Consider the following 22,502-nt stretch of genomic DNA (forward strand, 5'->3'; position numbering starts at 1 on the left):
ATTGACAAACCATTAGCTAGACTAAGCAAGAAAAGACACAGATAATTCAGAAGTAAAAAAGGAGACATTACAACTAATACCATAGAAATGCAAAGGATCATTAGTGACTATTATGAACAACTATACACCAACACATTAGAAAACCTAATGGAATTTGAGAAGAGGGAAGATGGTGCTGTAGGACCAACTCAGGATTGCAGCTTCCAGTGAATCTGCAGAGGGTGAGTGCATGCCACATTTCCATACGGATCTTTATTGTCCACAGACTGGGAGATTCCCAGGTGTAAGAGCCCCACGGGTCACCAGCACGGCAGTTTGGGCCACCGTGGCTGTTTGGGTTGAGGCTGCAGCACAGTGACACTCCGTACAAAATACACTGGTTTGGTTGCCCTGTTAAACCGGCAATTGGAGATTTCGGAAGGCAGATTAGCACATTCATCTGATTAAACAGGAGTTAAACAGAAAGCCAGGCCAGGAGACTCCCAGGCAGCAACATGGTTTGAGCTGGTGCAGGGGGTCGCTGCATGGGAAATCACACAGATCCTGGTACCCTTGCAGCAGGCGACTGGAACACCTGGGAGAGAGTCAACCATTCAACTTAAAAAAAAAAAAAAGAAAAAAGGGCTCTGAGGCAGGGAGCCAGCTGATCAGGCTCGGCAGGTCCCACCACCCCCCCCCAAAAAAAACAAAACAACAATTGGAAACGCTCGGGGTTGAGAGTTTTACGGCAAGCACAGCTGAACCAAGGACAGTGCAGCTCGGTGGGGGAGGGGCGTCCACCACTACTGAGGCACGCGACCCCTATGGAGGTACTCAGACGTTGCAGCCTGCCATTGCCGAGGCAACCTGCCATAACAGAGAGAGTCTGCCACTACAGAGTCAGGCCACCATCGCCACTGCAGTTCTAACCACACCTATATAAACAGGACTACAGGGAATTACACATGGCAGCAGGGTGGGGCCCACGACAGCAGGGCAGAGCCCACGGCAGCTCATAATAGCCACTACAGGCAGGCAGTGACTACACTGCCCCCTCGCTGGGCAGGAAAGTGCAACAGATACTCATTAATAAAGCCATAACTCCCCGGGACAGAGCACCTAAGGAAAAAAAAGGGGCTTTATGAGTTCTGCTGCAGCAGACTTAAACGTACCTGCCTAGCAGCCCTGAATGAACAATGGAGCTCACAGCTCAGCACTAGACCTCCTGTAAAGTACAGACTGTTTCCTCAAGCAGCTCCCTGACCCCCTTATATCCAAAGAGTCACCTCACAAAGGACTGATCAGACTGACATTTGGCGGGTGTCATTCAGGGACAAAGATAGCAGAAGAAGAATCTGGTAGCAACCCTCATGGTTCCACAGCTGCTACAGGAGTTCCCCAGGCAAGCAGGGCCTGGAGTGGACCTCAGCAGTCCTACAGCAGTGGGGCCAGACTGTTAGAAGGAAAACTAAGAAACAGAAATACTTCATCATCAACAATCTGGACGTCCACTCAGAGACCCAATCAGAAAATCAGCAACCACTCAGAAGACAGGTGGATAAATCCACAAAGATGGGAGGAAACTAGCGCAAAAAGGAGGAAAACACCCGAAACTAGAACACCTCGCCTCCTACAAAGGACTAAAACTCCTCACCAGCAAGGGAACAAAGCTGGACGGAGAATGAGTGTGATGAAATAACGGAATCAGACTTCAGAAGGTGGGTAATGAGAAACTTCCGTGAGCTAAAAGAACATGTTCTAAATCAATGCAAAGAAACTAAGAACCTTGAAAAAAGATTTGAAGAAAGATTTGAGGAAATGATAACAAGAATGAACAACTTAGATAGGAATATGAGTGAATTAAAGGAGCTGAAAAATACAACACGAGAACTTCACGAAGCATGCACAAGTTTCAACAGCTGAATTGACCAAGCAGAAGAAAGGATATCAGAAGTCAAAGATCAACTCAATGAAATAAAACAAGAAGCCAAGATTAGAGAAAAAAGCACAAAAAAGAATGAACGAAGTCTCCAAGAAATGTGGGACTATGTGAAGAGACCTAACCTACGTTTGATAGGTGTACCAGAATGTGATGAAGAGAACGAATCCAAGCTGGAAAATACTCTTCAGGATATTATCCAGGAAAATTTTCCCAATCTAGCAAGGCAGGCCAATATTCAAGTCCAGGAAATACAGAGAACACCATAAAGATATTCCGCAAGAAGAGCAACCCCAAGACACATAATCGTCAGATTCACCAGGGTTGAAATAAGGAGAAAATGCTAAGGGCAGCCAGAGAGAAAGGTCAGGTCACCCACAAAGGGAAGCCCATCAGACTCACAGCAGATCTCTCGGCAGAAACCCTACCAGCCAGAAGAGAGTGGGGCCAATATTCAACATCCTTAAAGAAAAGAACTTTCAACCCAGAATTTCATATCCAGCCAAACTGAGCTTCATAAGTGAAGGAAAAATAAAATCCTTTGCAAACAAGCAAGTACTCAGAGATTTTGTCACCACCAGGCCTGCTTTACAAGAGCTCCTGAAAGAGGCACTACACATGGAAAGGAACGACCAGTACCAGCCATTCCAAAAACATACCAAATGCTAAAGAGCATCAACAAAATGAAGAATCTGCAACCACTAACGGGCAAAACAGCCAGCTAGCATCAAAATGGCAGTATCAAATTCACACATAACAATATTAGCCCTAAATGTAAATGGGCTAAATGCACCAATCAAAAGACACAGACTGACAAATTGGATAAAAAGCCAAAAACCATCGGTGTGCTGTATCCAGGAAACCCATCTCACATGCAAGGATACACAAAGGCTCAAAATAAAGGGATGGAGGAAGATTTACCAAGCAAATGGAGAGCAAAAAAAAAAAAAAGCAGGAGTTGCAATTCTCGTCTCTGATAAAATAGACTTTAAAGCAACAAAGATTAAAAGAGACAAAGAAGGACATTACATAATGGTAAAAGGATTGATACAAGAAGAAGAGCTACCGATCCTAAATATATATGGACCCAATACAGGAGCACCCAGATACATAAGGCAAGTTCTTAATGACTTACAAAGAGACTTAGACTCCCACACAATAATAGTGGGAGACTTTAACACTCCACTGTCAATACTAGACAGATCAAACAGACAGAAAATTAACAAGGATATCCAGGGCTTGAACCCAGACCTGGAGCAAGCAAACCTGATAGACATTTACAGAACTCTCCACCCCAAATCCACAGAATATACATTCTTCTTAGCACCACATCACACCTACTCTAAAATTGACCACATAATTGGAAGTAAATCACTCCTCAGCAAATGCAAAACAACTGAAATCATAACAAACAGTCTCTCAGACCATAGCGCAATCAAGTTAGAACTCAGAATTCAGAAACTAACTCAGAATCGCACAGCTTCATGGAAACCGAACAACTGGCTCTTGAATGTTGACTGGATAAACAATGAAATGAAGGCAGAAATAAAGAAGTTCTTCGAAACCAGTGAGAATGAAGACACAAGATACCAGAATCTCTGGGACACATTTAAAGCAGTCTCTAGAAGAAAATATATAGCAATAAGTGCCCACATGAGAAGAGTGGAGAGATCCAAAATTAACACCCTATCATCAAAATTGAAAGAGCTAGAGGAGCAAGATCAAAAAAACTCAAAACATAGCAGAAGACAAGAAATAACTAAGATCAGAGCAGAACTGAAGGAGATAGAGACACGAAAAATGCTTCAAACAATCAATAAATCCAAGACCTGGTTTTTTGAAAAGATCAACAAAATAGACAGACCACTAGCCAGATTGATAAAAAAGAAAAGAGAGAATAACCCAATAGATGCAATAAAAAACGATAAAGGGGAAATCACCACAGATTCCACAGAAATTCAAACCATCATCAGAGAATATTACAAACAACTCTATGCGCATAAACTAGTAAACCTGGAAGAAATGGATAAATTTCTGGACACTTGTGTCCTCTCAAGCCTAAACCAGGAGGAAGCCAAAACTGTGAATAGACTAATAACAAGGTCTGAAGTTGAGGCAGCAGTTAAGAGCCTACCACACAAAAAAGCTCAGGTCCAGATGGGTTCACAGCCAAATTCTACCAGACACACAAAGAGGAGCTGGTACCATTCCTTCTGAAACTATTCCAAAGAATCCAAAAAGAGGGATCCTTCCCAAATCATTTTATGAGACCAACATCATCCTGATACCAAAACCCGGCAGAGACTGAACAAGAAAAGAAAACTTCAGGCCAATATCCATGATGAACATAGATGCAAAAATCTTCAATAAAATACTGGCAAGCCAATTGCAACAGCACATCAAAAAGCTTATCCATCATGATCAAGTAGGATTCATCCTGGGGATGCAAGGCTGGTTCAACATACACAAGTCTATAAACGTAATTTATCACATAAACAGAACCAAAAACAAAAACCACATGATTATCTCAATTGACACACAGAAGGCCTTTGACAAAATTCAACAGATCTTTATGCTAAAAACCCTCAATAAACTCGGTATTGATGGAATGTATCTCAAAATAATAAAAGCTATTTACGACAAACCAGCATCGAATATCATACTGAATGGGCAAAAACTGGAAGCATTCCCTTTGAAATCTGGCACTAGACAAGGATGCCCTCTCTTACTACTCCTATTCAATATAGTACTGGAAGTTCTAGCCACAGCAATCAGGCAAGAAAAAGAAATAAAGGGTATTCAAATAGGAAAGGACGAAGCCAAATTGTCTCTATTTGCAGATGACATGATAGTATATCTAGAAGACCCCATCATCTCAGCCCCAAAACTCCTGAAACTGATCAGCAACTTCAGCAAAGTCTCAGGATATAAAATCAATGTGCAAAAATACACAATTGGTGTATTGCTATACACCAATAACAGACTTAAAGAGAGCCAAATCAAGAATGAACTGCCATTCACAATTGCTACAAAGAGAATAAAATACCTAGGAATACAAGTTACAAGGAACGTAAGGGACCTCTTCAAGGAAAACTACAAACCACTGCTCAGTGAAATAAGAGAGGACACAAACAGATGGAGAAACACTCCATGTTCATGGTTAGGAAGAATCAATATCTTGAAAATGGCTATACTGCCCAAAGTGATTTACAGACTCAACGCTATTCCCATCAAGCTACCATTGACTTTCTACACAGAACTGGAAAAAACCACCTTGAACTTCATATGGAACCAAAAGAAAGCCTGCATAGCCAAGTCAATTCTAAGCAAAAAGAACACAGCAGGAGGCATCACACTACTGGACTTCAAACTATACTACAAGGCTACAGTAATCAAAACAGCATGATACTGGTACCAAAACAGAGATATAGACCAATGGAACAGAACAGAGGCATTGGAGGCAACACAGCATATCTACAACCATACAATCTTTGATAAACCTGACAAAAACAAGCAATGGGGAAAGGACTCCCTGTTTAATAAATGGTGTTGGGAAAACTGGCTAGCCATGTGCAGAAAGCAGAAACTGGACCCCTTCCTGACACCTTACACTAAAATTAACTCCAGATGGATTAAAGACTTAAACATAAGACCTAACATCATAAAAACCCTAGAAGAAAATCTAGGCAAAATCATTCAGGACATAGGAGTAGGCAAGGACTTCATGAACAAAACACCAAAAGCATTGGCAACAAAAGCCAAAATAGACAAATGGGACCTAATCAAACTCCACAGCTTCTGCACAGCAAAAGAAACAGTCACTAGAGTGAATCGGCAACCAACAGAATGGGAAAAAATTTTTGCAGTTTACCCATATGACAAAGGGCTGATATCCAGAATTTATAAAGAACTCAAACAGATTTACAAGAAGAAAACAAACAAGCCCATTCAAAAGTGGGCAAAGGATATGAACAGTCACTTTAGAAAAGAAGACATATATGAGGCCGACAAACATATGAAAAAATGCTCATCATAACTGGTCATTAGAGAGATGCAAATCAAAACTACATTGAGATACCATCTCACGCCAATTAGAATGGCGATCACTAAAAAATCTGGAGACAACAAATGTTGGAGAGGATGTGGAGAAATAGGAACACTTTACACTGCTGGTGGGAGTGTAAATTAGTTCAACCATTGTGGAAGACAGTGTGACGATTACTCAAGGACCTAGAAACAGAAATTCCATTTGACCCAGCAATCCCATTACTGGGTATATATCCAAAGGATTATAAATCGGTCTACCATAAGGACACATGCACACGAATGTTCATTGCAGCACGTTTACAATAGCAAAGACCTGGAAGCAACCCAAATGCCCATCGATGATAGACTGGATTGGGAAAATGTGGCACATATACACCATGGAATATTATGCAGCAATCAAAAATGATGAGTTTGTGTCCTTTGTAGGGACATGGATCAATCTGGAGAACATCATTCTCAGCAAACTGACACAAGAACAGAAAATGAAATTCTCATAGGTGGGTGATGAACAGTGAGAATACATGGACAAAGGGGAGGGAGCACTATACACTGGGGTCTATTGGGGGGAATAGGGGAGGGACAGCGGGTATGGGGGGAGCTGGGGAGGGATAGCATGGGGAGAAATGCCAAATGTGGGTGAAGGGGAGGAAGGCAGCAAAACACACTGCCACGTGTGTACCTATGCAACTATCTTGCATGTTCTGCACATGTACCCCCAAACCTAAAATGCAATAAAAATATAAAAAAAAAGACAAAAAAGAAAAAAGAAAACCTAATGGAAATGGATAAATTCCTGGATATATGGAATCTACCAAGATTAAACCAAGAGGAAAAGAAAACCTGAACAGACCAATTACTGTAATGAGATTGAATCTGTAATTAATAATCTCCCATCAAAGAAAAGCCCAGGATGTTTCAACAGAGAATTCTGCCAAACATTTAAAGAAGAACTAATACCAGTTTTCTAAAACTCTTCCAGAAAATCGAAAAGGGAGAATTATTCTAAACTCATTCTACAAGACTAGCATTACCCTAATATGAAAACCAGGACACAGCAGAAACAGAAACAAAAATGAACAAAAAACACCAGAAAGAAAAAGAAAACTATAGGCCAATTTATTCCTGATGATCATAGATGCAAAAATTCTCAAGAAAATTAGTTTTATAGTAATTAGTAGTAACAGAATCCAGCAGCACATTTTAATTGAGTGTGATAAAACAGGATTTATTCCTGGAAAGTAATGATGGTTCAACATAAGTAAATGAGTAATCAACATAATACATCACATCTGCAGAATGAAGGACAAAAACAATATCATCATCTCAATAGACACAGAAAAAGCATTTGATAAAATTTAGCATCTCTTCATAATGAAAAGTCAACAAGTTAGGTTGGAAGATACCTCAACACAATAAATGCTGTATATGACAAACCCACAGCCAACATCACACTGAATGTGGAAAAGATCTAGAACAAGAAAGGATACCCACTTTCACCACTTTTATTCAACATAGTACTGGAAGTTCTAGCCAGAGCAGTTCTGTAAGAGGAAAAAAAATAAAGGGCATCCAAATTGGAAAGAGAGAAATCAAGTTGTTCCTGTTTGCAGATAACATGGTCTTATATATAGAAAACCCTAAAAGCTCCACCAAAAAAACTCTTAGAACTTATAAAGTAATTTAGTAAAATCAATATACAAAAATCAGTAGTGTGTCTGTATACCAGCCACAAACTCGCAGAAAAAGTAATCAGTCTCATTTACAATAGCTACAAAAGAAATAACTAAGGAAGTGAAAGATCTCTACAACAAAAACTATAAAACATTGATGAAAGTTACTGAAGAGGACCCACAAAAAACAGAAAGGCATCTGATGCTCATGGATTGGAAGATTTAATATTGTAAACAGACCATATAGATTTAATCCAATCCCTATCAAAATACAATGACATTCTTCACAGAAATACAAAAGCAACCCTAAAATTCATACAGACCCATGAAAGGCCCAGGATAGCTTACATAATCTTGAGCAAAAGAACAAAGCTGGAGGCATCACACTACCAAACTTGAAAACAGCATGGTACTGGCATAAAAACAGAAACAGATCAATGGAACAGAACAGAGAACTCAGAAATAAGTCTTTGTATTTATAGCCAACTGATTTTCAACAAAAGCACCAAGAACATTTATTGGAGCAGGACAGTCTCTTCAATAAATGAGGGTGGGGAAACTGGATTTCCATATGCAGAAAAATGCAACTCAACCCCTATCTCTCACCATATACAAAAGCCAACTCAAAATGAATGAAAGACTTAAATGTAAGACTCAAAACCATGAAGCCACTAGAAGAAAATACGGGGAAAAGACTTCAGGACATTGGTCTGGGCAAAAATTGTATGGAAAAGACCTGAAGAGCACAGGCAACAAAAGCACAAATAAATGGGATTTCATTTCAGTAAAAAGCTTCAGCACAGCTGATGACACAATCAGCAGAGTGTCAGGACAACTTGTAGAATCAGAGAAAATATTTGCAAACTATTTATCTGACAAGTGATTAATAGCTAGAATATACAAGGAACTCAATTCATCAGGAAAAAAAATCAGATAAATAAATGGGCAAATGAGCTGAATAGACATCTCTCAGAAGAAGATATACAAATGGTCAGCCAGTATATGAAAAAGTGCTCAACATCTCTAAACATCAGGAAAATGCAAGTCAAAACCACAGTGAGATATCATCTCACCCCAGTTAGAATGGCTGTTATCAAAAACAAAAAAATACCAAACGCTTGTGAGGATTTTCAGAGGAAGGCTCCTCAGAAAACTAAAAATAGAACTACTGTGTGATCTAGCAATTCCACTATTGGGTATATATCCAAACAGAAGGAAATCAGTATGTCAAAGAAATGTCTGTGGTCTCATGTTTATTGCCATACTATTCAAGATATAGCCAAGATATGGAATCAACTTAAGTGTTCACACGTGAGTGGATTTTTAAAGTATTTTATGTATACACAATGGAATACCATTTAGCCATAAAAAGATTGAAATTCTGCTGTTTGTGGCAACATGGCAAGCTTGGAGGTTATTATGTTAAGGTAAATAAGTCAGGCACAGAAAGATAAATGTCGCATATTCTCACTCATATGTAGAAGCTAAATAAAATTGCTCTCATAGAAGTAGAGAGTGGAATAGTGGTTACTAGAGGCAGGGAAGGTTAGGAGGATGGGGGAATAGCCAAAAGTTGGTGAACAGATATAAAAGTACAGCTAGACAGGTGAAATAAGTTTTAGTTTTCTATATCACTGTAGGGTGACTATAATTAACAATAATTTGATGAATATTTTCAAATAGGAGAGCAAATTTTGAATGCCTCAACACAGAAATGATAAGTGTTTGAGGTGATAGATATGCTAATTACTGTGATTTTATCGTTACGCATTTGTATACATGTATCAAAATATCACACTGTACCTCATAAATATTTATAATTATTGCATGTCAATTAAAAAATAATAATGAAAGCAAAAGAAAAAATTTTAAGAAAGAAATGGGCAAAGGAATTGAATTTTTTAAAAAAGAAATTGAATAAGTAAAAAGCTTCTGCACAGTCAATGAAATAATCAACACAGTCCTGAGACAACTTGCAGAATCAGAGAAAATATTTGCAAACTATTCATCTGATAAGTGATTAATATCCCTTTCTCCAAATAAAATGACCAATAAGCACATGCAAAGATATTCAACATCACTAATAATTAGGGAAATGCAAATCGAAACCACAGCGAAATACCATTTCACACCCAGTGGAATTGCTATTACTAAAGAAAAAAAGACAGAAAAAGAAAAGAAAATAGGCCAGGTGCAGTGGCTCATGCCTGTAATCTCAACACTTTGGGAGGCTGAGGTGGGTGGATCACTTAAGCTCAGGAGTTCAAGACCAGCCTGGCCAATATGGCAAAACCCTGTCTCTACCAAATACAAAAATTAGCTTGGCATGGTGCTGCATGCCTGTAATTCCAGCTACTCGGGAGGCTGAGGTGTGAGAATCACTTGATGCTGGGAGACAGAAGTTGCAGTGAGCCAAGGTCATGCCTGGGCTGCAGATTGAGACTCTGTCTCAAAAAAAAAGAAGGAAGGGAGGAGGAGAATAAGGAAGAAGAACAAGAGGAGGAGGAAGGAGAAGAAGAGAAAAGAAAATAGGCCCAGTACAGTGGCTCAGGCCTGTAATCCCAGCACTTTGGGAGTCTGAGGCAGGCACAGATCACTTGAGGCCAGGAGTTTGAGACTAGCCTGGCCAACATGGTGAAACCCCATCTCTACTAAAAGTACAAAAATCAGCCAGGTGTGGTGGTGCACACCTTTAATCCCAGCTACTCAGGAGGCTGAGGCACAAGAATCCCTTGAACACAGAGGTAGAGGTTGCAGTGAGCTGAGGTCACGCCACTGCACTTCAGCTTAGGCGACAAAGTGAGACTCTCTGTCTCAAAAAATAAAATGATGCAAAAATCACAAGCATTCCTATACACCAATAACAGACTTAAAGGGAGCCAAATCAAGAACGAACTGCCATTCACAGTTGCTACCAAGAGAATAAAATACCTAGGAATACAACTAACAAGGAACGTAAAGGACCTCTTCAAGGAGAACTACAAACCACTGCTCAACGAAATAAGAGAGGACACAAACAGTTAGAGAAATATTCTAGACTCATGGTTAGGAAGAATCAATATCATGAAAATGGCCATACTGCCCAAAGTAATTTACAGATTCAACACTATCCCCATCAAGCTACCAATGACCTTCTTCACAGAACTGGAAAAAACCACCTTAAACTTCATATGGAAGCAAAAGAGAGCCCGCATAGCCAAGTCAATTCTAAGCAAAAAGAACAAAGCCAGAGGCATCACACTACCGGGCTTCAAACTATGCTACAAGGCTACGGTAATCAAAATGGCATGGTACTGGTACCAAAACAGAGATATAGACCAATGGAACAGAACAGAGGCCATGGAGGCAACACCTGACAAAAACAAGCAATGGGGAAAGGATTCCCTGTTTAATAAATGGTGTTGGGAAAACTGGCTAGCCATGTGCAGAAAGCAGAAACTGGACCCCTTCCTGACACCTTACACTAAAATTAACTCCAGATGGATTAAAGACTTAAACATAAGACCTAACAACATAAAAACCCTAGAAGAAAATTTAGGCAAAACCATTCAGGACATAGGCATAGGCAAGGACTTCATGACCAAAACACCAAAAGCATTGGCAACAAAAGCCACAATAGACAAATGGGACCTAATCAAACTCCACAGCTTCTGCACTGCAAAAGAAACAGTCATTAGAGTGAATTGACAACCAACAGAATGGGAAAAAATTTTTGCAATCCACCCATCTGACAAAGGGCTAATATCTAGAATCTACAAAGAACTAAACCAGATTTACGAGAAAAAAACAAACCCGTTCAAAAGTGGACAAAGGATATGAACAGACACTTTACAAAGAAGGCATACATGAGGCCAAGAAACATGAAAAAATGCTCATCATCACTGGTCATCAGAGAAATGCAAATCAAAACTACATTGAGGTATCATCTCACGCCAGTTAGAATGGCGATCATTAAAAAATCTGGAGACAACAGATGCTAGAGAGGATGTGGAGAAGTAGGAACACTCTTATATTGTTGATGGGAGTGTAAATTAGTTCAACCATTGTGGGAGACAGTGTGGTGATTCCTTAAGGATCTAGAAATAGAAATTCCATTTGACCCAGCAGTCCCATTACTGGGTATATACCCAAATGATCATAAATCGTTCTATTATAAAGATACATGCACATATATGTTCATTGTGGTGCTGTGTACAATAGCAAAGTCCTGGAACCAACCAAAATGCCCATCAAAGTCCTGGAACCAACCAAAATGCACATATACGCCATGGAATACTATGCAGCCATAAAAAACGATGAGTTCATGTCCTTTGTAGGGACTTGGATGAATCTGGAAACCGTCATTCTCAGCAAACTGACACAAGAACAGAAAGTCAGACACCACATGTTTTCAGTGATAGGCGGGTGTTGAACAATGAGAACAACTGGACTCAGGGAGAGGAACATCACACACTGGGGGCAGTTGGTGGGGAGGCTAGGGGAGGAACAGCAGGGGGTGGAGAGTGTGGGGAGGGATAACATGGGGAGAAATGCTGGATATAGATGAAGGTGGAATGGAGGCAGCAAACCACCTGGTTATGTATGCACTTGTGCAACAACCCTACATGACCTGCACATGTACCCCAGAACCTAAAGTACAATTAACAAAAAGGAAAAGAAAAAAAATTGTTAAAATGGGGCTGGGCATGGTGGCTTATGACTAATCCCAGCACTTTGGGACGCTGAGGCAGGCAGATCACCTGAGGTCAGGAGTTCAAGACCAGCCAACATAGTAAAACCCCATCTCTACTAAAAATACAAAAATTAGCTGGGTGTGGTGGCATGTGCTTGTAATTGTAATCCCAGCTACTTGGTAGGCTGAGGTTGGAGAATCACTTGAACCTGGAAGGCAGAGGTTGCAGTGAGCCAAGATTGTGCCACTGTATTCCAGCCTGGGCAACAGAGTGAGACTGTTTAAAAAAAAATTGTTAACATGCAACATTTTTTGTTATGTATCTTTACTACAGTTAAAAAATAGATAAATTAAAAAAACATTAACACTCAGACTTTCCCCAAAGTACAAGAGGAGAAAATGCTTCCTAACACATGCTGTGAGGCAGGCATTAATTACCATTTATCATGGTCAAATATGCCACAAGAAAAAAAAAAACTGCAGACTAATAGCCCTTATGAATATCGATGCAAAAATCCTCAACAGAATACTGGCAAAGTAATTCCAACAACACATTTCCCAATTTCAAAACATACTAGAAAGCTACAGTAGTCAGAACAATGTGATACTGGCATAAAGATAAATACATAGGTCAATTAAGTAGAATAGAAAGTCCAGAAATAAACTCAAATATCTGTGGTCAATTGACTTTTGACAATAGTGCCAAGGGGGAAAGAATTGTTGTTCTTTCCATGGTAATTCAGTGGGGGAGAGAATAATCTTTTCAACAAATAATATGGAGAAAACTGGATATTCATATGTAAAAGAATGAGGTTGGACCACTACCTCAATATACAAAAGTATCTCAGTCAATCAAAGACCTAATAGAAGAGCAAACACTGTGAAACTGTTAGAAGAATATATACAGGGTAAATTCTCAAGACTTCAGAATTGGCAATGGATTCTTAGACTTGACACCAAATCATGAGCAACCAAAGAAAAACATAGATAAATCGAACTACATCAAAATTTAAAACTTTTGTACATCAAAGGACATTATCAAATATGTGGAAATATAGTGTACAGAACAAAATGGTAGAAAATATTTGCAAATCACATGTTTAATAAGAGTTAATATTCAGCCTATATAAAGAACTCCTACACCTCAACAACAAAAAACCAAACAACCCAACTTTTTAAATAGCAAGGGATAAGAGTCGACCTTTCTCCAAAGAAGATATACAAATGTCAGACAATCACATGAAAAGATATTTAACATCTTTGGTCATTAAGGAAATGCAAATCAGAACCACAATGAGATACCACTTTGCATCCACTATGACAGCTAAAACAATAATTTTTCTAAAAATTGAAAATAGCAAGTGTCGACAAGGATGTGGAGGAGGAGGAGGAACTGTTGTACATTACTGGTAGGAATGTAAAATGCACCAGCTGCTATGGAAGAAGTTTGGCAGTTCCTAAAAAAATGAATCATAGAATTATGATATGACCCAGTAATTTCACTCCTAGGTATTTGCCCAAGAGAATTGCAAAGATGTATCTGCACAGAAACTTGTACATGAATGTTTATGGCAACATTAATCATAATAGTCAAAAGGCACAAACAACCCAAATGCCTATCAGTGGATGAATGATACCAATGTGGTGTATACCAATGGAAAATGATTCAGCCATAAAAAGAATTGAAGTACTAGCACATACTACAACATGGATGAACCTCGAAAACATTAAGTGAAAGAAGCCAGACATAAAATCATATTGTGTGATTCCTTTTATGTGAAATACCCAGAATAGACAAAGCTATAGAAACAGAAATGAGATTGGTGGTTGCCAGGGGACTGAGGGGGATGGGAATTGGGGTGATGATTACCTAATGGGTATGGAGTATTCTTCTGGAATGATGAAAAAGTTTTGAAACCAGAGAGATGGTTACACAATATTGTGAATATGCTAAATGCCACTGAATTGTACATTTTAAAATGGGTAATTGTATGTTATTTGAATTTTAAACTTAATTTTAAAATAAGAACCCAAAGTGTTGGCCTGTAGAGTCCAAACTGTTAAATTTTAAAATAAGAACCCAAAGTGTTGGCCTGTAGAGTCCAAACTGTTAACCACAAGTCACTACTTTCATGAAAGGGCAGTCTGAGAGGGAAAGACAATGTGATCACAGACAAAGGGCGGGTCATGGACAAGAGACTCCAGGCCCTGAATTAGGGCGAGACACTAGCATGTGGGATCCAGAACTCTGGGAAGTCCCATGGGGAGAGCAGGTCTGGGCATGCGCCAGTCAAATCTGAGTGACCCCTGCTATCCTGAAAGCTTGCTTCACACACGCTGGAGAGTGGTGGGGGGTTGGGGGGAAGGCAGGTTGAGGTCTCTCTACGTCACCTGTTCTCCTTCCTATCCTGCAGATGTTGAACCTCTTTGTGGCTGTGATCATGGACAATTTTGAGTACCTTACGCGGGACTCTTCCATCCTAGGTCCTCACCACTTGGACGAGTTCATCCGGGTCTGGGCTGAGTACGACCCAGCTGCGTGGTAAGTGAGCCCTGGTGCTCTGTGGTCCTTGGGTGGTTCATACCCATAGATCTTGGGATGGGCCTGGTGGCTTCGGACATGTTTTAAGTGAGCACCCCCTCAGGTTTTCGTATGGGACCCTGGGATCTGTCCTGCTCCATGTCAAGCGGCACTGGTGTCTGCTCTGAGTGGTGCCTCCCTTTTCTGTCTTGTGTGCCTTTGTGCAGCTCCTGGACTGCATAAAGTGATAAAGGTCTTTTGAGACTTTGAGTTCAGTTCCTTGGGAGATACCTGGAGTCGTGGAAGGTTTTCAAGGGGTTTGTGAGACTCGAATCTTCTGCTGAGTGGGTGTTTACTCTCTTCTTCTAAGGCCTGTCATGTGAGGGTTTGTGGAGGGCTTGTGGGAGAGTGTGTGGAAGCAGCAGTCATAGCTTTCTTGTGAAACTTGATGTGGGGTTTTAGAACATTCTCCCTAAGGGACTCAGGAGTCTCCCCCTGCTCTTTCCCTTGGAGACAGGAGCCAACGTGCACTCCTGTGTCTCCATCCAGGCTGCACACAGTGGGTATTTGGTTAACATTTTTGACACCAGATGAGCTACCAGGAAGGCCCTAGTGTGACCTTTGTCTGCCATCTGTCATGATGGAAAGTTTACTTGTTTCAAAGGCAAGAGGTGGTGCCTTTCCAGACAGAACAGGAGTCGCATGAAGGGCATGGTTTGGGTCAGAAGGTGAAGCTGTTTGAGACCAGGTTTCCCGGGGGTTCTGTGTAGCATGACATACCTTCTGTCTCATGCTGAGAGTTCATTCAGGAAGGAAGGCGGGTCAGGCAGCATGGCTTCTCCATCTTTCCATTTGTCCATTCCTCCCATCACTCGTTTCTCATTTTCTTGCTCACTCACTCCCTCAAGCAGTGGCTACTGTGGGCTGCTCCCTGCAAGGCCACGAGGCCTGCTAGCACCTCCTCACAGTGTGTGCCCAGGAAACGGCCGTGATGAACAGCTCTCAGTGAGTGCGTAGACATCCACCACTCCCTGCGCCCAGAGGGATAAGAACCGCGGCTGCCACAGAGGCCTGCCTTCTTTCTCCGCCTCCCAGCCTGTCCAGGCCCCCTCACACTCCTCTGCCCCTGGCGCCCTTGCTGGAGGAGGGCCAGCATGATGTGGTCAGGCCCCTCGTGGTGAGGTCTTGCTGCCAACAGAGCTCCTGGGCTCTGCCTGGTTTTGCTTAAACTTGCAGCTCGGCCCGGGAAGTCTTCCGCAGACACAAAAGGCCTGAGAGCCTGTCTAGACTTCCCCAGCCCCCATCCTCAGCCTCCCCTGGGCACCCCCACCCTCCCAGTGAGGAACCAGAAGGTGCTGCACAGGGCCCTTCCCAGTCTGGGTAAGGTCTGGAGCCACTGGCAGAATTGGGGTCCCTTGACGGGGCCTCTCCTATCAAGGCTCATCCAGGCCCACAGCATCTCTGTGGGATTTTTCATTTCAGTTGGAAATATACAATTTGTATGCAGTGCTGAAGAGACATAGAGTTGCCTGCGTTTCATGGTATATGTGACCATTTCCGTGGCTTGCGAGAACCCCGTCATGTCTGACGCAGCAACACGTTTGTGTTGGGAGGGACAGGCTCAGGCACATTCCCACAGGACCTGTGGTCAGGACAGCCAGTCGACGTGCGGGAGACTGACCACGCTTAAGACCTAGAGCTTCTTAGGAAGGGGGCAGGAGAGACTGCAGCTGAGGCAGGATCAGGCGAAGTCTAGGTGGGTTTCCCTAATGGTGTGGTCTAGAGAGTCGCTGCTTTTTCTGGGAATATTTTTTCTAGAGGAGACTGTGTTGCAGAAAACAGATACTTTATACCATATAGTTAGTACTGAAGGGCAAAGGCAGATCAGCAAAGGTCCATGAGGGAAAGACAACATTCCCCAATCTTTATGAGGTACACCCAGGCCTTCCAGTCAGCCACTGATGAGAGCACAAGTAGGAAGAATGGGAAGTGGACTTGGGCCAGACAGCAGCTTGGTTACTATGCACAGTGCAGGTTCAGACTTGGCCCAAAGCCAGAGTCTCAGAGCAGGGGTCCTTGGAAGACATAGGCAGCTGGGTATACGAGAAGTGCTTATTGAAGAGCAGACAGCAGAATATAGGCCTCACCCCAGAGAAAGTACGCACAAAATGATACACAAAACCTGCGGGCCGTGAAATTGCACAGATGGGACCTGTGAGCAACATGATTCTGCCCCCATGAGCAGCCTGGGCTCACCCCACATAGCTCAAGGTGGCCAGGACAGGCCGAGGGGCCCAGCAGAGGCAGCTGAGCAGATTGGGTCTGGATCCTGCGTCCTGAGCAGAACACAGGGCATCTCGAGCCTTTTTGGTGGCCTCCATGACAAATGCAGGGATGTAGTCATTTATGTCAGGGGACCACTCTATGGCTCCTCATTTTTTGGGAGAAACTTTGAAACAACAGCAAAATTTTATGAAATTTCCTGAGTTGTGTGTGCACGTGTGACTGTGCATGTGTGCATAAACATGTGTGCATATACGTGACTTTGCATGTCTGCACAGACTACATGTGCATGTGTACACACATGTGTTGCACATGCAGGCACACATCTGTGTGTATGATTTGCACACATGTGCATGCTCACGCTGTGGGATTGTATATATGTGTGCATGAGTGTATATGTGTGCAAATGAACTGCATTCCTGTGTGGTGGTGTGGATGTGTGTATGCATGGCATGTGAGCCTGTGGGTGTGCGTGCGTGTGCCTGTGGTGTGCACAGGCTTCTGTGTGTGTGTGCCTGTTCATGTGCCTGTGGTGTGCACATGCCTGTGTGTGTGTACTTGTGGTGTGTACCTGCCTGTGTGTTCATGTGCCTGTGGTGTGCATGTGCCTGTGGTGTTCACGTGCCTGTGTATACAGGCATGTGTGCATGTGTGTGCCTGTGGTGTGCACATGCCTGTGTGTGTGTGCCTGTGGTGTGCATGTGCCTGTGTGCCTGTGGTCTGCACGTGCCTGTGGTGCCTGTGTTCACATGCCTGTGTGTGCATGTGTGCCTGTAGTGTGCACATACCTGTGCTGTGCACATGCCTCTGTGTGCACATGTGTGTGCCTGCGGTGTGCACTTGCCTGTGGTGTACATGTGCCTATGTGTGCCTGTGTGTGTGTGCTTGTGTGTGCCTGTGGTGTGCATGGGCGTGTGTGCCTGTGTGTGCATGCATATGTGTGCCTATGGTATGCATGTGCCTGTGTGTGCATGCATATGTGTGCCTATGGTATGCATGTGCCTGTGTGTGTGCCTGTGGTGTGCATGTGCCTGTGTGTGTGCCTGTGGTGTGCATGTGCCTGTGTGTGCATGTGTGTGCCTGTGGTGTGCATGGGTCTGTGTGTGCGTGTGTGCCTGTGGTGTGCATGGGCCTTTGTGCCTGTGGTGTACATGTGTGTGCATGGGTGTGCATGTGCCTTTTGTGTGCATATGTGTGTCTATGGTGTGCGTGTGCCTGTGTGTGCCTGTGGTGTGCATGTGCCTGTGTGTGCATGTGTGCCTGTGGTGTGCATGGGGCTGAGTGTGCCTATGGTGTACATGTGTCTGTGTGCATGTCTGTGCATGTGCCTGTGTGTGCATCTGTGCCTTTGGTGTGCATATGCTTGTGTGTGTGTGTGCCTGTGGAATGCATGCGCCTGTGTGTGCATGTGTTTGCCTGTGGTGTGCATGTGCCTGTGTATGTGTGTACATGTGTTTGCCTGTGGTGTGCATGTGCCTGTGTGTGCATGTGTGCCTTCGGTGTGCATATGCTTGTGTGTGTGCCTGTGGAATGCATGTGCCTGTGTGTACATGTGTTTGCCTGTGGTGTGCATGTGCCTGTGTGTGCATGTGTGTGCCTGTGGTGTATATGTGCCTGTGTGTGTACATGTGTGCCTGTGGTTTGCATGTGCCTGTGGTGTACATGTGCCTGTGTGTGTATGCATGTGTGTGCCTGTGGCATGCATGTGCCTGTGTGTGTGCCTGTGGGGTGCCCGTGCCTGTTGTGTGCACATGCCTGTGTGTCTGTGCCTGTGGTGTTCATGTGCCTGTGTGTGCATGTGTACGCCTATGGCGTTCATATGCCTGTGTGTGTGTGTGCCTGTGGTGTGCATGTGCCTGTGATATGCATGTGCCTGTGTGTGTGTGCCTGTGGTGTTCATGTGCCTGTGGTAGGCATGTGCCTGTGTGTGCCTGGGGTGTGCAAGTGCCTGTCTGTGTGTGCCTGTGTGTGTGCACATGCCTGTGTATGTGTGTCTGTGGTGTGCATGTGCTTGTGTTTGTGTTGTACATGTGCCTGTGTGTGCATGTGCCTGTGTGTATGTGCATGTGTTTGCAGTGTGCACATGCCTGTGTGTGCCTGTGGTGTGCATGTGCCCGTGTGTGTGCATGTGTGTGCCTGTGGTGTGCATGTGCCTGTGTGTATGTGTATGTGTTTGCGGTGTGCACGTGCCTGTGTGTGCCTGTGGTGTGCATGTGCCTGTGTGTGCATGTGTGTGCCTGTGGTATGTGCCTGTGTGTGTGCCTGTGGTGTACATGTGCCTGTGTGTGTGTTTGCATGTGTGCCTGTGTTCATGTGCCTCTGTGTGTGTGTGCCTGTGGTGTGCCTGTGCATGTGGTATAATGTGCCTGTGTGTGTGTGTGCCTGTGTTCATGTGCCTATGTGTGTGCTGTGGTATGCATGTGCCTTCGTGTGTGTGTGTGTCTGTGGTGTTCACGTGCCTGTATATGCATGTGTGTGCCTGTGATGTTCACGTCCCTGTGGTGTGCATGTGGTGTATACATGCCTGTGTACGTGTGTGCCTGTGGTGTGCATGTGCCTGTGTGTGTGCCTGTGGTGTGCATGCCTATGTGCATGTGCCTGTGTGTGTGCACATGCCTGCGTATGTGTGCCTGTGGTTTACATGTGCCTATGTGTGCATGCCTGTGGTGTGCATGTGCCTTCATGTGCATGTGTGTGCCTGTGGTGTTCACGTGCCTTCATGTGCATGTGTGTGCCTGTGGTGTTCACGTGCCTGCATGTGCATGTGTGTGCTTGTGTGTGCATGTGCCTGTGTGTGCGTGTGTGTGCCTGTGGTGTGCATGTGCTGTGGTGTGCACGTGCTGTGGTGTGCATGTGCCTGTGTGTGCATGTGTCTGTGTGTGCATGTGTCTGTGTGCATGTGTCTGTGCGTGTGTCTGTGTGTGCATGTCTGTGTGTGCATGTGTCTGTGTGTGCATGTTTGCCTGTGGTGTGCACATGCTGTGATGTGCATGTGCCTGCGTGTGCGTGCGTGTGCCTGCATGTGGTGTGCATGTGCCTGCTGTGGGTGGATTCTTATGGCATGGAGCTATTCACCCTGGTGCTGCCTTTCCCAGCCTCCCTTTCTTGTTGCTTTAACCCTGTGTTGTGAAGCCTGGAGACTTGAGAGGAGAACTGCAGTCACACTTGCAGCAATCTGGCTGCTTATTTCTGTGTGCACCCATCTGTCCAATAATATCTCCTGAGCACCTGCCATGTGCTGGCACAGGGGCCTGAAGGTGAAAAAGGCACAGGCTGTCAGAGCACTCAGCCAGGCCTGGCAGTGAGACCACACGGTGTCTGTAGCTCAAGGCCAGGGCATTTCTGAGGAGGGAGAGGCCATGTCCGACCTGAAGAATGAGAGAAGGTCACATTTGAGCTGAACTTAAAGGAATAGGAAGGATTGAACACTAGAGAAATAGGATGGATTGAGCTGGGGATGGGAGGTGGGGCAGCAGGGAGAGGGAGGCCAGACAGCTTCTGTCAGGCTGGAGAGGAGGGTGTATTGCAGAGGGGCTGCACGGAAGGCTGAGAGTGGTTAAGAAAGGCATTGAAATTGATTGAACAAGTCACTTTGATTTTGTTTTATAGACAGTGGATACAGTCCTCGAATCGAGCAGTGATGGTGTCAGGGCCATACTTTTCACCTGGACTTGATGGGCAGGGACAGTTGTGGAGGGTGGGAGGTCTCACATATGTCCAGCCCCTGGTGGTGGTCCCTTGGCTGCAACAAGCTTAACAAACACCTTTGGTGAGGCTGAGATGGGGCTTCCTCTTTCTTCTGCCTTTTGCAGAAGCAAATTTAACATGATTTGGAGCTGATTGGACTGAGGGGGCTACACTGTAGGAGAGAGAAGCATTGGTGGTGACCCGAGGATGCCCTGTGATGAGAGGGGTCCTTAGCTGGATCAGGGCTTCCAGGGGAAGACACAGAGCATTCAGGGAGACAGGGTCAGTTAGGAGGCAATGGGTGTGGGCCTCTGAGGCTGCTGTAATAGAGAGGCAGACCTGCTGTGCTGTGGTGGTAAAAGAGCTAGGCCTCAGAGGGAGACTCATGAGGAGGGGCCTTGGCTGGCCTGGGAGGCCCAGGGAGCAGCCTTGCTCAGGGTTGAGACCAGGAGCTGGCTGAGAGGGAGGGGCAGGGCAGGCTCAGGAGAGATGCAGGCCACAGAGCAGAGTGCAGAGGAGCGGCTGAGCCCAGCCAGCAGCTGTGGACGTGCTCTGCCTCTGTGGAGCACAAGGGTGTTCTGTGTGGAGCGGCTTCTGCACATACCGGGCTCTGGAAATTGCGCTGGGGTTGCCACACCTTCTGGGGAGTTCCAAGCCCGTCCCCCAGTGAGGTGCCACCTATCCAGTGCACCCCTCACCTCCACCGCTGCGCCTGCGCTAGGTGGGTCTTCCCATCACAGGCTGGGCGGGCGGGCGGGATGGGCTCCACCCTGCCTTTGTTGCCATAACCTGTGACATTTCCTTTCCAGTTGCCGGATTCATTATAAGGATATGTACAGTTTGTTGCGTTGTATTGCGCCACCCGTTGGCTTAGGGAAGAACTGCCCTCGTAGGTTGGCCTACAAGGTTTGCAACTTCAGAGCCTCCATCCAACATACTTCCCTGCCCGAAGCGCAAACACAGCACACACTCCCTGCCTGGTTTGGGAATGACGACACCTCACCTTTCTTTCCTCCTGTCCTGCCCCGCACTCCAGCCTCCTGGACGCTTTGGTTCCCTGTCTAATCTCCCCTGACCCTTCTAGCTGGCTGGGGACAGGCAGCCTTTTGAGAGTGCACAGAAAGCTTTCTGGCTGGGCCATGATGGCTGGGACCAGCTGGCTGGGTGGGAGCTGGGGGCTAGGTCCCTCCTGCATCAAGGAAGCAGCCGTCTCACCTGGTTTTTCCTCCAAGCTCTTGAGAGTGAGCTGATGGTCAGACAAGGCCGCAGCCCCCAGAGGAAGGGAGTGTAGGCACAGGCCTGCCAGGAGCAGCCATCCTCTGGGTCGGAAGAGCCCAGTAACCCAGTGGCTCTCCAGTCCCTTGGGGAGGAGAGGGCAGAGGCAGAGTGGGGGCCAAAGACCAGCCCTCCTGCTTTGCCTCTGGAGTGATGTGCTCAGTTCAGCCAAGGAGCCCCTGGTCTGGAACCATGGGAGGAGGGCAAGGCCCCAGGGCAGATCCATCTGCCAGGAAGAGACTATCCCCTTTCTTTCCTGGGCCACCTGAATCTGGCTGTGTCTCTAGGACCCCAAGCCCACAGGCGGGTGTCCCAGGGTTGGAGGTAGGCCCCAGGCCTGGTGGCCTCTTTACTTGAGAAGACTGTCGTCAGAGCCTTTAGGTTCCCAGATCCTGCAACCTGCCCCTTTGCTGTCAGAGCTGGTACAAG

At 44.8% G+C, this 22,502-nt stretch overlaps 1 protein-coding gene across 9 annotated transcripts in view; it reads left to right on the forward strand.

Annotated features, from left to right (window-relative positions):
• CACNA1B (calcium voltage-gated channel subunit alpha1 B) overlaps positions 1–22,502 on the forward strand; it is a 247,612-nt gene that overhangs the window by 202,930 nt on the left and 22,180 nt on the right. For 7 of the 9 annotated variants that reach the window (XR_013520616.1, XM_054238481.2, XM_054238488.2 and 4 more), the window contains one exon: positions 14,722–14,849. Coding sequence is in view for 7 of the 9 variants with exons in the window: in XM_054238481.2 (XP_054094456.1) it covers positions 14,722–14,849 (128 nt within the window). In the remaining 2 variants the exon portion in view is untranslated. Of the gene's footprint in view, positions 1–14,721; positions 14,850–21,607; positions 21,705–22,502 lie in introns of all 9 variants that reach the window. The other 2 variants (XR_008473837.2, XM_054238484.2) reach the window with 1 other exon arrangement.

This window comes from Callithrix jacchus, chromosome 1, assembly GCF_049354715.1.
Source record: "Callithrix jacchus isolate 240 chromosome 1, calJac240_pri, whole genome shotgun sequence".
Lineage (NCBI taxonomy): Eukaryota > Metazoa > Chordata > Mammalia > Primates > Cebidae > Callithrix > Callithrix jacchus.